Source organism: Chiloscyllium plagiosum, chromosome 27 (assembly GCF_004010195.1).
Source record: "Chiloscyllium plagiosum isolate BGI_BamShark_2017 chromosome 27, ASM401019v2, whole genome shotgun sequence".
NCBI classification, from domain to species: domain Eukaryota; kingdom Metazoa; phylum Chordata; class Chondrichthyes; order Orectolobiformes; family Hemiscylliidae; genus Chiloscyllium; species Chiloscyllium plagiosum.
In genome coordinates this window covers 28,646,570-28,661,832 of record NC_057736.1, presented here as the reverse complement: position 1 = coordinate 28,661,832, position 15,263 = coordinate 28,646,570, and the positions used below count along the sequence as shown (strand labels likewise).

The window sequence follows — 15,263 nt, the reverse complement described above, 5'->3', positions numbered from 1 at the left end:
TTAGCTGCTCCTTTTAATAATCCGGATTACTGGTGTATAACAAAGGATATCACTGGATATAATGTTGTGATGTTGTATATCTCAGATATACAAACACAGGAACACAAAGGACTGTGCAAATTATATTTTAGTCCATCTGGCCAGCCCCAATTCATAGCCAAAATGTGAACTCTTAGAAAAACACCTTATTTGCAAAATGAAGAATTTATCCATTTAAGTTTTGCATGAAAGGTTATATTATTTTTGCAGAAATGTAAACTGTACCTCAGCCAAACTTATAGAGATAATGAAGATCGGTGGAGGCAAGCAATTTGCTCTTTCCATATAGCGACTTCTCATGTCTTCAGGGAGCATCCAATTAGACACCGTTGTGTGTACCTTCTGACACCAAGCAGAGCATTTTTGTGATTCCCTGTTCCTCTCTTCATTCAGATTTTCATTTTCTTCTTCTGTTGGATTCATCTCCATTATTAACAGCTCAGTAAATCCCAATTCAGGGTTATCTGTTTTTTTATTAAGAAAGGTCACAAAATCAACAGTTACAAAGATATCAAAATCCAACAGTTCAGAATTACATTGGCCATGATCAGAAAACTACTATTCTTGGCTGATCAACAGAAATTAGTAAATACATTTTGTGTCATATTGTTTCATTTCTGTTCCAAAATGTCATCAAACCAGATAGGTGTTGACTGTTAAAAAGACTAAAGTTGACTGAATTTTATCAGACTTGACAACCACCTTTGTGTTAGGTATAACTTCAAACAGTGGAGATGTTTCCCTTTGATAGCCACGGATTCCAGCTTTTCTAGAGCTTCATGATGTTGCACTCAGTCACTAAGCTCTGTCTATTGCATGCTGCTAATGTTATTTGGCTGTAGTAGACCGGCAGGAGGCTGGAAGAACACAGCAAGCCAGGCTGAACCAGGAGGTGGAGACGTCAAAGTTTTGGGTGTAACCCTTCTTCAGGACTAAGGGTGAGTGTAGGGGGAGCTGCAAATAAAGGGGCTAGTGGGGGCAGGGTGGTGGAGTGGGGATAGGTGAAGACAGGCAGAGGGTATGACCTGGTTGATCAATGGGATGAATTAATCCAGTTGTGGAAGGGAGGAGTGGAAGGGAGGGGGAGGGCTTGGAAAGGAGTCGGGGAATGGAAAGGGACATTATTTGAAATTGGAGAACTCAACGTTGAGTCCTAATTTTCTTACATAATGCTCCCTGCATCGCTGGATTACTTGTGACTAATATTACTGCGGCATCATCCCCTCCCCAAATTCACTGAGTTTATGAGTGCAGCCAAAAAGTTAGGGTTGGAAGAGGATAGAGGATATAGCATGAAAAGAGAAGGGTTGGAATTAGTCAAGATCATGGGAGAAGATGAGGTCAATGTATTAGTAAAGCTGTGAGCTGGGCAAGTTACAAGAAGGGAAGAAAGAAGACAGCTAAGTTAAAAATGAGAAGGGAAAGCACAAAGAAGGTGAGAAATAAGAAAGGAGTACACTTCAATAATGAAATTAATTTAAGGCAATTTATAACTAGCAAGGGTTAAAAAGAGAGATATAATGGATGGAAAAAAGTGAGGTACTCAAAAGAAACTGCTGCATATGAGATATTTGCCTTTATTAACCGAGACGTTGAATGCTTATGACAGAGGGGGTGCTTATGACAGAGCTACGCAAGATGTTAGTTAGGCCACGGCTAGAGTACTGTGTATAGTTTTGGTCACTATACGAGAGCAAGGATGCAATTGCACTAGAGGGGGTGTAAAGAAAATTCACCAGGATGTTGCCTGGGTTGGAGTGCTTCAGCTATGGTAAGAGGCTGAGTCAGCTAGAATTGTTTTCCTTAGAGCAGAGAAGGCTGAGGGGAAACCTGATTGGGGTCCACAAAAATATGAGGCGCATAGATAGGAATAAATATTTCCCCTTAGAGGCATCAATAACTAGTGGCCATAGATGGGCAGGAAATTCACTGGAGTTTTAAGGAAGGGTTTTTCACTCAGAGTGTGGTATGTATTTGGAACTCAATGCATTAAAGGATGGTAGAGATGGGAACCATCACAACATTTAAGAAGTGTTTAGACAATCACTTGAAGTGCCGTAGATACAGGCCAAATGCTGGAGAATGGGTCGGAATAGGTAGGTGTGTGATGATCAACATGGAAACAATAGGCCTGCTTTCATGATGCAAAACTCGATGACTTGATTGAACAAAGGAGCATGGAGGGTAAGGTGATCACAACTAATCTTGGAGGAACCTCTTTGGGAGAGGTCACAGCACATAAATAAATAAGTGAATATTTTTATGCGTGGCCTTGCAGTAAGTCTGCAGTAGTGAGTCAAGTTGGTTCTTTCTTGATTGTATGTTTTATTGAGATATGTCTCTTGATTAAACTTCAAAATAGAAGCCATAAGTATTAAGTTAGCCTGGAGCAGTGTTTTGTAGAGGAATAAGACAGCGCTACTTTCTGGGTCTGTAGATTGAATGAAGCAAAAATGGCCTTTAGTAGAATGATATGTTCTTCTTGTCTGATATGGGAGTTTCGAGAGAGTTTACATGTTACTGAGGATTATATCTGCAATAAATGTCATTGGTTGCAAATTCTATCAGATCGAATGGATTGGTTAGAGCGACAGCTAGAAGAAATGAGGAATTTACAAGAGGTGTAATGGATGGCAGTTACAGAAAGAAGAAAAGTTGCAGATTTAGTCACATAGATGGATTAGAAAGGTAAGAGAGGTAGGCAGGTGGTGCAGGAGTCTTCTGTGGCTATCCCCATTTCAAACAAGTATGCTATTTTGGAAAACATTGGGGGTGATGGGTTCTCAGGGGAATGTAGCACAAACATCCAAGTTTCTGGTATCGAGACTGGCTCTAAGGCAATGAGGGGTGCATCGGGTTCTAAGAGATCAACTGTGTTAGGGGACTCTCTAATCCGAGGTACAGACAGACGTTTCTGTGGCCAGCAGTTAAAAATTAGAATGGCGTGTTGCCTCCCTGGTGCCAGGATCAAGGAAGTCTCAGAGAGGGTACATTTGTTTTCAAGGAGGAGAGGAACACGCAGGAGGTCATTGTACATATTGGAACCAATGACATAGAAAGGGAAAAGGATGAGATCCTGAAGGGAGAATATAGAGAGTTAGACAGGAATTTAAAAAGGAAGTCCTCAAGAGTAATAATATCTAGATTACTCCCGGTGCTACGAGCTAATGAGGGTAGGAATAGGAGGATAGAGTAGGTGAATGCAAGGCTGAGGAGCAGGTGTATGGGAGAAGGATTCACATTTTTAGATCATTGGTATCTCTTCTGGGATAAAAGTGATCTGTATAAGAAGGATGGATTGCACCTAAATTGGAAGGGGACTAATATACTGGCAGGGAGATTAGCTTGAGCTGCTCAGGAGGATTTAAACTAGTAAGTTTGGTAGGCAGAGGGGGGGGGAGGGGGGAAGGTTGTGGGACCCAGGGAGATAGTGAGGAAAGAGATCAATCTGAGACTGGTACAGATGATACAAGAAGTGAATCAAACAGTCAGGGCAGGCAGATACAAAGCAGAGAACAAGGTAGGATTGATAAATTAAACTACATTTATTTCAATGCAAAAGGACTAACAGGGAAGTCAGATGAACTCAGTGCATGGTAGGAACATGGGACTGGGATATCATAGCAATTACAGAAATGTGGCTCAGGGATGGAAAGGACTGCCAGCTTAATGTTCCAGGATATAAATGGTACAGAAAAGACAGAAAGGGAGGCAAGAGAGGAGGGGGAGTGGCATTTTTGATAAGAGATAGCATTATAGCTGTACTGAGGGAGGATATTCCTGGAAATATATCCAGGGAAGTTATTTAGGTTGAACTGAGAAATAAGAAAGGGATGATCACCTTATTGGGATTGTATTATAGATCCTCTAATACTCAGAGGGAAATTGAGAAACAAATTTGTAAGGAGATCTCAGTTAAATGTAAGAATAATATGGTGGTTATGGTAGGGGATTTTAACTTTCCAAACATTGGGGCAGCAAGGTGGTTCAGTGATTAACACTGCAGTTTCACAGCGCCAGGGACCTGGGTTTGATTCCAGACTTGGGTGAGTGTCTGTGTAGAGTTTGCACATTCTCCCCGTGTCTGCGTGGGTTTCCTCTGGGTGCTCTGGTTTCCTCCCACAATCCAAAGATGTGCAGGTCAGGTGGATTGGCCATGCTAAACTGTCCATAGTGTTAGGTGCATTAGTCAGAGGGAGATAGATCTGGGTAGGTTGCTCCTTGGAAGGTCGGTGTGGGCCTGTTGGGCTGAAGGGCTTGTTTGCACACTGTAGGAAATTGAATAGACTGGGGCTGCCATAGTGTTAAGGGGTTAGATGGAGAGGAATTTGTTAAGTGTGTACAGGAAAATCTTCTAATTCAAAATGTGGATGTACCTACTAGAGAAGGTGCAAAACTTGACCTACTCTTTGGGAAATAAGGCAGGGCAGGTGACTGAGGTGGCAGTGAGAAAGCACTTTGGGGCCAGTGACCATAATTCTATTAGTTTCAAAATAGTGATGGAAAAGGATAGACCAGATCAAAAAGTTGAATTTCTAAATTGGAGGAAGGTTAATTTTGACAATATTAGACAAAAACTTTCAAAAGCTGATTGGGTGCAGATGTCCGCAGGTAAAGGGATGGTTGGAAAATTGGGAGCCTTCAGAAATGAGATAATGAGAGTCTAGAATCAGTGTATTCCTGTTTGGTGAACGGAAAGGCAGATTTGGTTAATAAAAAGAAGAAAGCATATGTCAGGTATAGACAAGATAGATCAAGTGAATCCTTAGAAGAGTATAAAGGCTGTAGGAGTATACTTAAGAGGGAAATCAGGAGGGCAAAAAGGGGACATGAGATAGCTTTGGTAAATAGAGTTAAGGAGAATCCAAAGCGTTTTTACAAAAACATTAAGGACAAAAGGGCAGCTAGGGAGAGAATAGGGCCCCTCAAAGAACAGCAAGGCGGCCTTTATGTGGAAACGCAGGAGATGGGGGAGATACTAAACAAGTATTTTGCATCAGTGTTTACTGTGGGAAAGGACATGGAAGATATAGAATGTAAGGAAATAGATGGCGACATCTTGAAAAATGTCCATATTACAGAGGAAGATGTCCTGAAATACATAAAAGTGGATAAATCCCCAGCACCTGATCAGGTGTACCCTAGAACTCTGTGGGAAGCTAGGGAAGTGATTGCTGGGTCCCTTACTGAGATATTTGTATCACCAATAGTCACAGGTGAGGTGCCGGAAGACTGGAGGTTGGCTAACATGGTGCCACTGTTTAAGAAAGGTGGAAAGGACAAGCCAGCATGGGCAAGTGGTGGGCAAGTTGTTGGAGGGAATCCTGAGGGACAGGATGTACATGTATTTGGAAAGGCAAGGACTGATTAAGAATAGTCAACATGGCTTTGCGCGTGGGAAATCATGTCTCATAAACTTGATTGAGTATTTTGAAGAAGTGACAAAGAGGATTGATGAGGGCAGAGCAGTAGATGTGATCTATATGGACTTCAGTAAGGCGTTCGACAAGGTTCCTCCTGGGAGACTGGTTAGCAAGGTTAGATCTTATGGAATACAGGGAGAACTAGCCATTTGGACACAGAACTGGTTCAAAGGTAGAAGACAGAAGATGGTGGTAGAGGGTTGTTTTTCAGACTGGAGGCCTGTGACCAGTGGAGTGCCACAAGGATCGGTGCTGGATCCAGTACTTTTCGTCATTTACATAAATGATTTGGATGTGAGCATAAGAGGAACAGTTAGTAAGTTTGCAGATGACACCAAAATTGGAAATGTAGTGGACAGCGAAGAAGGTTACCTCAGATGACAATGCGATCTTGATCAGATGGGCAAATGGACTGAGAACTGGCAGATGGAATTTAATTTAGATAAATGCGAGGTTCTGCATTTTGGGAAAGCAAATCTTAGCAGGACTTATACACTTAATGGTATGGTCCTAGGGCGTGTTGCTGAACAAAGAGACCTTGGAGTGCAAGTTAATAGCTCCTTGAAGGTGGAGTTGCAGATAGATAGGATAGTGAAGAAGGCGTTTGGTATGCTTTCTTTTATTCGTCAGAGTATTGAGTTGGGAGGTCATGTTGCGACTGTGCAGGACATGGGTTAGGCCACTTTTGGAATGTTGCGTGCATTTCTGGTCTCCTTCATATCAGAAAGATGTTGTGAAACCTGAAAGGGTTCAGAAAAGATGTACAAGGTTGTTGTCAGGGTTGGAGGATTTGTGCTATAGGGAGAGATTGAATAGACTGGGACTGTTTTCCCTTTGGCATCAGAAGCTGAGGGGTGACCTTATAGAGGTTTATAAAATCATGAAGGGCATGGATAGGATAAATAGACAAAGTATTTTCCCTTGGGTCGGGGAGTCCAGAACTAGAGAGCATAGGTTTAGGGTGAGAGGGGAAAGATATAAAAGAGATATTAAAGGGCAACTTTTTCATGCAGAGGATGGTATGTGTATAGAATGAGCTGCCAGAGGAAATGGTGGACGCTCGTACGATTGCAACATTTAAAAGGCATTTGGATGGGTATATGAATAGGAAGGGTTTGGAGGGATATGGGCCAATGCTCGCAGATGGGACTAGATTGGCTTGGGATACCTGGTTGGCATGGACTATTTGGACCGAAGTGTCTGTTTCTGTGCTGTCCATCGCTATGACTCTAGTAAAGCTGTTTCAACCTGTACTTCACGATACAGCATCCAAACGTTAAACAGATACTTCAAGATGGTGCATTCCTCTCTCCCCATTCTAGAGGTTTTTCTCTAAGCTTTCTTGTCACAAATTAATTTCAAAGAGAGTAGCTTGAAGTAGGGATAGTACAGAATGCAATTATTACAGCCAACTCTCATGCTATATTTAGAGACTCTAACAACCACAAATCGCATCTGTTATTTTACCAGCAACAAGAATGCCAAGATGTTTGTTTATAAATGGAAATCCTGTTTAGACAGGAAGTTACGCACACCAGTTTAATAACATGCCATATTACAAACATTAACATGAAACTTTCAGAGTTGCTCATTGTGAAGCCTTGATGTGGTACCATCCAAGTGTAACCCTATTTTCTTAAACAGAATAGAACCATATTTTAAAATGTATTCATCCAGTTTGAGAGTATATATCGACACACTAAAAACTCTTGTGCAAGTATTTTTGGGTCATAATTACTTCCTGTGTCTGAAACTCTATTTAAAATACAAAAGACAGCTGGAAAACACATACATTTAGCTTGAGGCATGTTTCATAAATTATAAAATCTGCACCTGTAGTACAAAGTCCAAAAGACACCCCAAATCATTTCACATCAACTGCTTCAGTATTATACAATCATGCAGTTGAGCTAGATCTCAAAAACCCTCTGATTCACAGACTGGGTACTGTGTGAGCTAGGATGACACACAAACTCTTCTAATTATCAGGTCTGCAAAACCAATCGAATGAGTATGTCTCTGTTATCCTCACACAAAAGCCCTTGTTTTCATGGTAATTTGTGTCATTCTGATGGTGCATCTCTGATACAGGGACCCCTGAAGAATACTAAAGATGTGAAAAAAAGGAATGATTTATACCAGTAGTTACAGCACTCCATTATATGAGAAGTTAATTAGCTTTGCCCCTTGTTATCAAAGATAGATACTACTTAAACATAACATCGTGGCACTGGTGATCTGGCAATAGCCTGATTTATGTATACAAGGCTGTAAATGTGAGTTTACAAAACCCTTTGTCGGAAATGGGACTGGTGAGAGGTGCATGGGTGTGTTTGCTGTTAATCAGTTGTAGAAACCAGTCTTTGTCAAGGTAATCGCTGAATGCTTCACACTCTATACTTTCATATATCCTTCCCTGTACCTACAGTCTATGCCCTCTCTCCAGGTCTGAGATTTGCTACTGGTTTTACACACTTGTTAGATCTCAGATAGAGATTTAGCTGCCACATTACAGGAAGGATATGAACTCATTGAAGAGAATGCAGAAGTGATTTACCAAAACTGGTTCTAAGAATGAGAAATTGCATTGTTGACGGTGGATTGAAAAAGTTGTGACTGTTCTCCCTGGAGAGGAGCAGCTGAGAGGAGATTTGATAGAACTTTTTAAAATCAGATATGAGCTTGACAGAGTAAGTAGGGAGAAACTGTTCCCTCTTGTAAAAGGATCAAGAATGAGAGTCCACAGATTTAAAGTGATTTGCAAAAGGAGTAAATGTGATGTGAGACAATTTTCTTTCACTCAGCAAGTAGTTGGGGTGTCTGGAATCCCCTGCCTGGAAGTGAGGTGGAGGCAAGTTCAATTAAGGCATTCAAGAGGACATTGGATGATTATTTAAATAGAAATAATGTGCAAGGGTATGGAAAAAATGCAGGATATTGGCAGGAGGTAAAAATGCTCATTTGCTGTAGACACAGTGGGGCGAATAACCTCCTTCTTCATAAAACATAGAATGGTACAGCACAATACAGGCCCTTCAGCCCTCAATGTTGTGCCAATCTTTTATTCTACTTTAATATCAAACTAACCTACATATCCTTCATTTTACTATCATCCATATGCCTATCCAAGAGTCACTTAAATGTCCCTAATGTATCTGATTCTACCACCATCACTGGCAATGCATTCCATGCACCCACCACTCTCTGTAAAGAACCTACCTCTGACAACTCCCTTAAACCTTCCTCCAGTCACCATAAAATTATGCCCCCTTGTGATAGTCATTTCCACCCTGGGAAAAAGTCTCTGGCTATCCAATCTAGCTATGCCTCTCATCATCTTGTACATCTCTACCAAATCACCTCTCATCCTTGTTCGCTCCAATAAGAAAAGCCCTAGATCCCTCAACTGTTTTTCATAAGACATGCCCTCCAGTCCAGGCAGCATCCAGGCAAATCTCCTCTGTACTCTCTTTAAATCTGTCCTAGAATGAGGCAACCAGAACTGAACACAATATTCCAAGTGTGGTCGAACTACGGATTTATATGTCTTCAGCATAACCTAATGGCTCTTAAACACAAGCCCCCTGCTAATGAAAGCCAACACACCATACGCCTTCTTAACTCCCCTATCAACTTGGGGCAACTTTGAGGGATCTATGGATGTGAACCCCAAGATCCCTCTGTTCCTCCACACTACTAAGAATCCTGCCTTTTACACTGTAAACTGCATTCAAATTCAACCTTCCAAAATGAATCACATCACACACCACCAGCCACTTCTCAGCCTAGCTCTGTGTCTTGTCAATGTACCAATGAAACCTACAGTAGCCCTCCACATTATACACAACTCCACCAACCTTTGTATCATCTGCAAACTTTCTTACCCACTCTTTCACTTCCTCATCCAAGTCATTTATAAAAGCACAAAGAGCAGAGGTTCCAGAATAGAACCCTGCGCAACACTACTGGCCACCGAGCTTCAAGCTGAATACTTTCCATTGACTACCACCCTCTGTCTTCTATGGGCCAGCCAATTCTGCATCCAGACTGCCAAATTTCCCTGAATCCTGCACCTCCTTACTTCCTGAATGAGCATACCATGGGGAACCTTATTAAACATCTTGCTAAAATCCATATACACCATATCCACTGCTCTAGCTTCATCAACGTATATTGTAACATCCTGAAATTATTTAATAAGGCTTGTGAAGCATGGTCTACCCCTCACAAAGCCATGCTGACTATCTCTAATCAAACTATGCTTTTCCAAGTAATCATAAACCCTATCCCTCAGAATCCTCTCTAATAATTTGTCCACCATCAACGTAAGACTGACTGGTCTGTAATTCCCAAGGTTATCCCTATTGCCTTTCTTGAACAAAGGAATAACATTTGCCACCCTCCAGTCCTCCAGTACTATTCCAACGGACAGCAAGAACGCAAAGATTATCGCCAAAGGTGTAGCAATCTTGTCCCTTGCTTCCTGTAGAAACCTTGGGTATATCCTATCTGACCCAGGGGACTTATCTATCCTCATGTTTTTCAAAATCTCCAGCACATCCTTTTCCTTAACATCAACCTGTTAGAGCATATCACGCTGTCCTCAGAAAAGTCAAGGTCCCTCTCAGTAGTGAATATGAAGCAAAGTATTCATGAAGGACCTCCCCTATTTCCTCTGACTCCAGGTACAACTTCCCTCCACTATCCCTGATCAGCCCTATCCTCACTCTGGCCATCCTCTTGTCCCTCGTATAAGTGTAGAATGCCTTGGGATTTTCCTTAATCTTACCTGCCAAGGCTTTTTCATGCACCCTTCTAGCTCTCCTAAGTCCATTCTTCAGTTCCTTCCTGGCTATCTTATAACCCTCTAGAACCCTGTCTGATCCTTGTTTCCTCAACCTTTGGTAAGCTTCCTTCTTCCTCTTGACTAGATATTCCACATCTCTTGTCATCCAAGGTTCCTTCCTACTGTCCCTTCCTTGCCTCAATGGGACAAACCTGTCCAGCACTCGCACAAGTGCTCTCTAAACAACCTCCATATTTCTGTCATGCATTTCCCTGAGAACATATGTTCCCAATTTATGCTCTACAGTTCCTACCTAATAGCATGGTAATTCCCCCTCCTCCAATTAAATATTTTCCCATACCATCTGTTCCTATCCCTCTTCATGACTATAGTAAAGGTCAGGAAGTTATGATCACCATCACTGAAATGCTGACACTTGGCCTGGTTTGTTGCCAAGCACCAAATCCAATATGGCCTCCCCTCTAATCTGCCTATCTATATATTGAGTCAGGAATCTTTCCAGGACACACTGACAAAATCTGCTCCATCCAAACTTTGCACTGAGGAGGCTCCAATTAATATTAGGAAAGTGAAAATCACCCTGTTACTTCTGCACCTTTCCAAAACCTGTCTCTCAACCTACTCCTCTGTGTCTCTGTTGCTATTGAGGGGTCTGTAGAAATCTCCAGATGACGTGACTGCTCCTTCCCTGTTTCTGACTTCGACCCATACTGACTCAGTAGACAAACCCTCCTCGATGACTTCCCTTTCTGCAGCTGTGATACTATCCCTGATTAGCAATGCCACTCCCCCATCTCTTTTACCTCCCCCCATTCCTTTTGAAACATCTAAACCCCATGCTCTAAGTTCATCCTCCTTATTTCTGACACACATTTCAACCCATCACACTGACTGCAACTTTGCCCTATCAACTGTCTATCCTTCCTCACAGACTCTCTGCACACTGTATCTGCCTGTTCACCAGCGACCCCATCCTCTGATCCATAGCTCCAGTTCCTATCTCCCTGCCAACTAGTTAAAACCCTCCCAAAGAGCTCTAGCAAACCTCCTGCCCAAGATATTGGTGCCCCTCCAGTTCAGGTGTGAACTCAAGCTCCTTGTACAGGTGCCACCTTCCCCAGAATGTATCCCAATGATCCACGTATCTGAAGCCCTCCCCCCTACACCAGCTCTGCTGCCACGTGTTCAGCTGCACTCGCTGTCTGTTCCTAGTCTCATTAACATGTAGCACTGGTAGCAATCCAGAGATCACTACTCTGCTCGTCCTGCCTTTTAGCTTCCAACCTAACTCCCTATATTTAGTTTTCCGGTCCTCATTCCTTTTCCTAGCTATGTCATTGATTCCGATGTGTACCACAACTTCTGGCTGCTCACCCTCCCTCTTAAGAATCCTGTTGACTTGATCCGAGACATCCCTGACCCTGGCACCAAAGAGGCAATAAACCATCTGGGAGTCTCATTTGCGATCACAGAATCTCCTGTCTGTTCCTCTAACCACTGAATGTCTGATCACTATCGCTCTCCTATTCTGCCCGCTTCCTTTCTGAGCCACAGAGCCAGGCTCAGTGCTGTGACAACACTTCTGTGACAGTCTTAAATACATTTTGGAAACAAACTTCACAATGTTGTTTCATACTTCACTTCTAAATGAACTTCCAGGATGAAGAGACATTAGTATTTCAAAATATATTGAAATGCTAAATAGCGTGAGCAATTTTTAAAAAAAATCAGTTGTATAGTAATTGAAACCATATACTGATATTTAAGTAACAAGGTCTTGTTAGCTTGTGTACACTATCAGATGGAGACTGATCAGTAAAAACTCAAAATTGACATTATTGCAGAACAAAGCATACACATCGCTTATCATTTGCAGGCCCTGTGAATTTATTGATGTGCACAAGAGGAAAGAAAACTTAGGTTGCACCTTTAGTGCAATAAAATATCCCAAGCCACTTCACAGAAGCATTAAAATAGCAAATTTTGTTGACTATGCCACACAGGAGATATTAAGGCAAGTGATCGAACGTTTGGTCAGGGAGGTAGATTTTAAGGAGCAGATTAGTGAATGAGAAAGGGAGGTCCAGGAAGTTGAAGGTCCGGTCATCAATAGTGAAGTAATTAAAATCTGGTGTGCTCAAAAGGACTGAATTGTCAGAATGCAGATACCTTAAAACATTGTAGGGCTGGAAGCAATTATATAGATTAGGACAAGTAAGGCCAAGGAGGGATTTGAAAACAAGGAGGGAAATTCGTAAAACTTGGTAACATTGCTTAACCAGGAGTTACAATAAGTCAGCAGGGATGAGAGAGTAAGGACATGGGCAATAGGTTTTTGGATGACCTCAAGAGTGGAGGATACGGGAGGTCACCCAGGATTGCATTAATTCCATTAAGTATTTTACTACTAAATGAGGTAAATGTAAAAACTGCATTCACAGTTTGCTTCTCCAGTTAATAAAATTGCTGTTGTGCTCAGTTGCAAGTTTGTAAACTGATGGTTCCACTTCACTTCCTGTTGGAAGACTCTGTGACCGCTGAAATACAGACAGACACAATAAACAGAGAAAGGTCAACATGATATATGTTATTGGAAACAGTTTGTTCAGGATATAAATTCATCCCTGATAAGCACATTTCATTTCCTCACGAGGTTTTCACCAATCCATTTAGTTACTTGGGCTTTATTAAATGAAAGGAAGTGAGACTGACCCCTAACATTAATTCAGCTATGGATTTCATTTTGTACTCCCCTTCATTCTTTAAACATAGATTTTGTATGTGCACAGCTTACAGTTAGATTATGTTTTGTAATATTACAAAATCTGATCCTATGTTTACTTGAATATTGGCATTTATTGCTAAAGGAACTGAGTAGAAAAACAGGGAAGTGTTGCTGCACCTACACAAGGAATTAGTGAGACCACATCAGGATTATTGTGTTCAGTTTTGATCTCATTCCTTGGGAGGGATGTGGTTGCATTGGAGGAAGTTCAGAGGAGGTTCATTAGATTGATTCCAGAGCTGAGGGGTTTGTCTTCTAAGAAGAGGTTGAGCAGTTTAGGCCAAAACTCTCCAGAGTTTAGAAGAATGAGGGGAGATGTCATTGGGGTATATTAGATACAGAAAGGGATTGACAAAGTAGACATAGAGTGAATGTTTCCCTTTGTGGGGATGTGGTTTTAACATAAGGAACAGCAGTTTTAAAACAGAAATAAGGAGGAATTACTTCTCTGAAAGAGTCATGAATCTGTGGAATTCATTACCCCAGAGTGTGGTAGATTGCCAGTACACTAGTAAATTTAAGAAGGAGATGAGGATGAGGATGTGGGAGGTAGGTCAGAACACTGAAGGAGCTGCACAAAATGGCTTCTGCATTGTTAACTTGCACTGAACCAGACCGAAACAAGAAACCGCAGACTGATGTAGATCCGATTAATTGCAGAAGTAACCTGTTCAACCCTAACCACAAGGCAGGACAAATATGATTCTAAGAACAGGTTTACAAGAAATCATGATAGGCTAAGGCAAAGATGCACGAGGACCTCGTGCAATTAGATTGGTTGTTATACTATGCGATCATGCTCCATGTCTGACTATGAACAATGTATATAAACCCTATGCAAACTCTGTAAGTCAGCGGATTCTTTTGGTGGTCTAGGAGTACTCATACTTTTGGGCTGATCAGAGTCTCCCGACCCAGCCGTATCAAAGGATAAACAATTGCTTTTGTGATTGACAAAGAGTCATTTACAGGTCGATTTATTGACTGATCGCAGAACCGAGAGACCCCCTCCAGGGTTCAGATCTTCAGAGACAGTCAGATTTTTAATTAATAATGTGTTGAAGGGTTATGAAGCTTTTATAAAATTCATTCATAGGACGAGGGTATCACTGGCTATGCCAGTATTTATTCCTATCCTTCAGTGCCCACAGTTAAGAGTCAACCAGATTGCAGTGGGTCACATATAGGCCAGACTAAGTAAGGACATTTGGCAGCAGTTTCATGGTTATCATTAAACTCTTAATTCCAGACATTTTAAAAAATTGAGTTCAAATCCCACGATCTGCCATGGCAGGATTCAAACCCAGGTGACCAAGTATTACCTTGTTGAAGGAGAGTGGACAGGTAAGTGGAGTTAAGGCTGAGGCAAGATTAGCCATGATAGTATTAAATGGTGGAGCAGGCTTGAGGGTCTGAATTGTTTATTCCTGCTCCCTGTTCTTATAATATTAAAGAATTGTGTAACACTTTCTCTCTTTCACTAAGATCAGCACTTTAGTCACATCCTTCTTGAAATTCAAGCAATTGGCTCGATTAGCTTTTTTGTTAATTGTACCTTTCTTAAGTATCATTTCACAATGATGACTGGAATTAGCAATATAGTGTTCTAACTTTGTATCATTTCTGCAATCTTCGCAAATATTTTGGAAATCTGATATTCTATAGAAATAATTAAGGCATTATATTAATATGGGGGCTCAATATTTATAGATGGCTTTCAAAATTACAGGTACTGGATCAAACCTGTTCACTTCTCAAAAACATTCACTACATGACAACTAATTACAAAGACGAGTCCCACAGACTCCCACCATCTCGGGTAGCTAGAAACAGGCAATAAATGTTGACCTTGCCAGCAATGCTCACATCCCAAGATTAATGAAATCACTCTATTACTTTATGGTCAAAGATGGCATCTCTCTTTCTTCTTCTCCCCTTTCCTGTAAAATTACAAGATTGAATATGTTTCCTCATTGATCTTCAAAAGTTATAAATGACTGAAGAAACGTGATATTTAAAAAAACATGCTTTAGCTTAGGGTGTAGGTTTGCTCGCTGATCTGTAGGTTTGATATCCAGATCTTTCATTACCTGGCTAGGTAACATCAGTGGTGACCTCCAAGTGAAGCGAAGCTGTTGTCTCCTGCTTTCTATTTATATCTTTCTCCTGGATGGGGTTCCTGGGGTTTGTGTTGATGTCATTTCCTGTT

General features: G+C 41.4%; 1 protein-coding gene across 3 annotated transcripts in view; it reads right to left on the bottom strand.

Annotated features, from left to right (window-relative positions):
- rhbdl2 (rhomboid, veinlet-like 2 (Drosophila)) overlaps positions 1-15,263 on the bottom strand; it is a 65,060-nt gene that overhangs the window by 25,340 nt on the left and 24,457 nt on the right. For all 3 annotated transcript variants that reach the window (XR_006315698.1, XM_043717814.1, XM_043717815.1), the window contains exon 2: positions 265-503. Coding sequence is in view for 2 of the 3 variants with exons in the window: in XM_043717814.1 (XP_043573749.1) it covers positions 265-468 (204 nt within the window). In the remaining variant the exon portion in view is untranslated. The remainder of the gene's footprint in view (positions 1-264; positions 504-15,263) is intronic.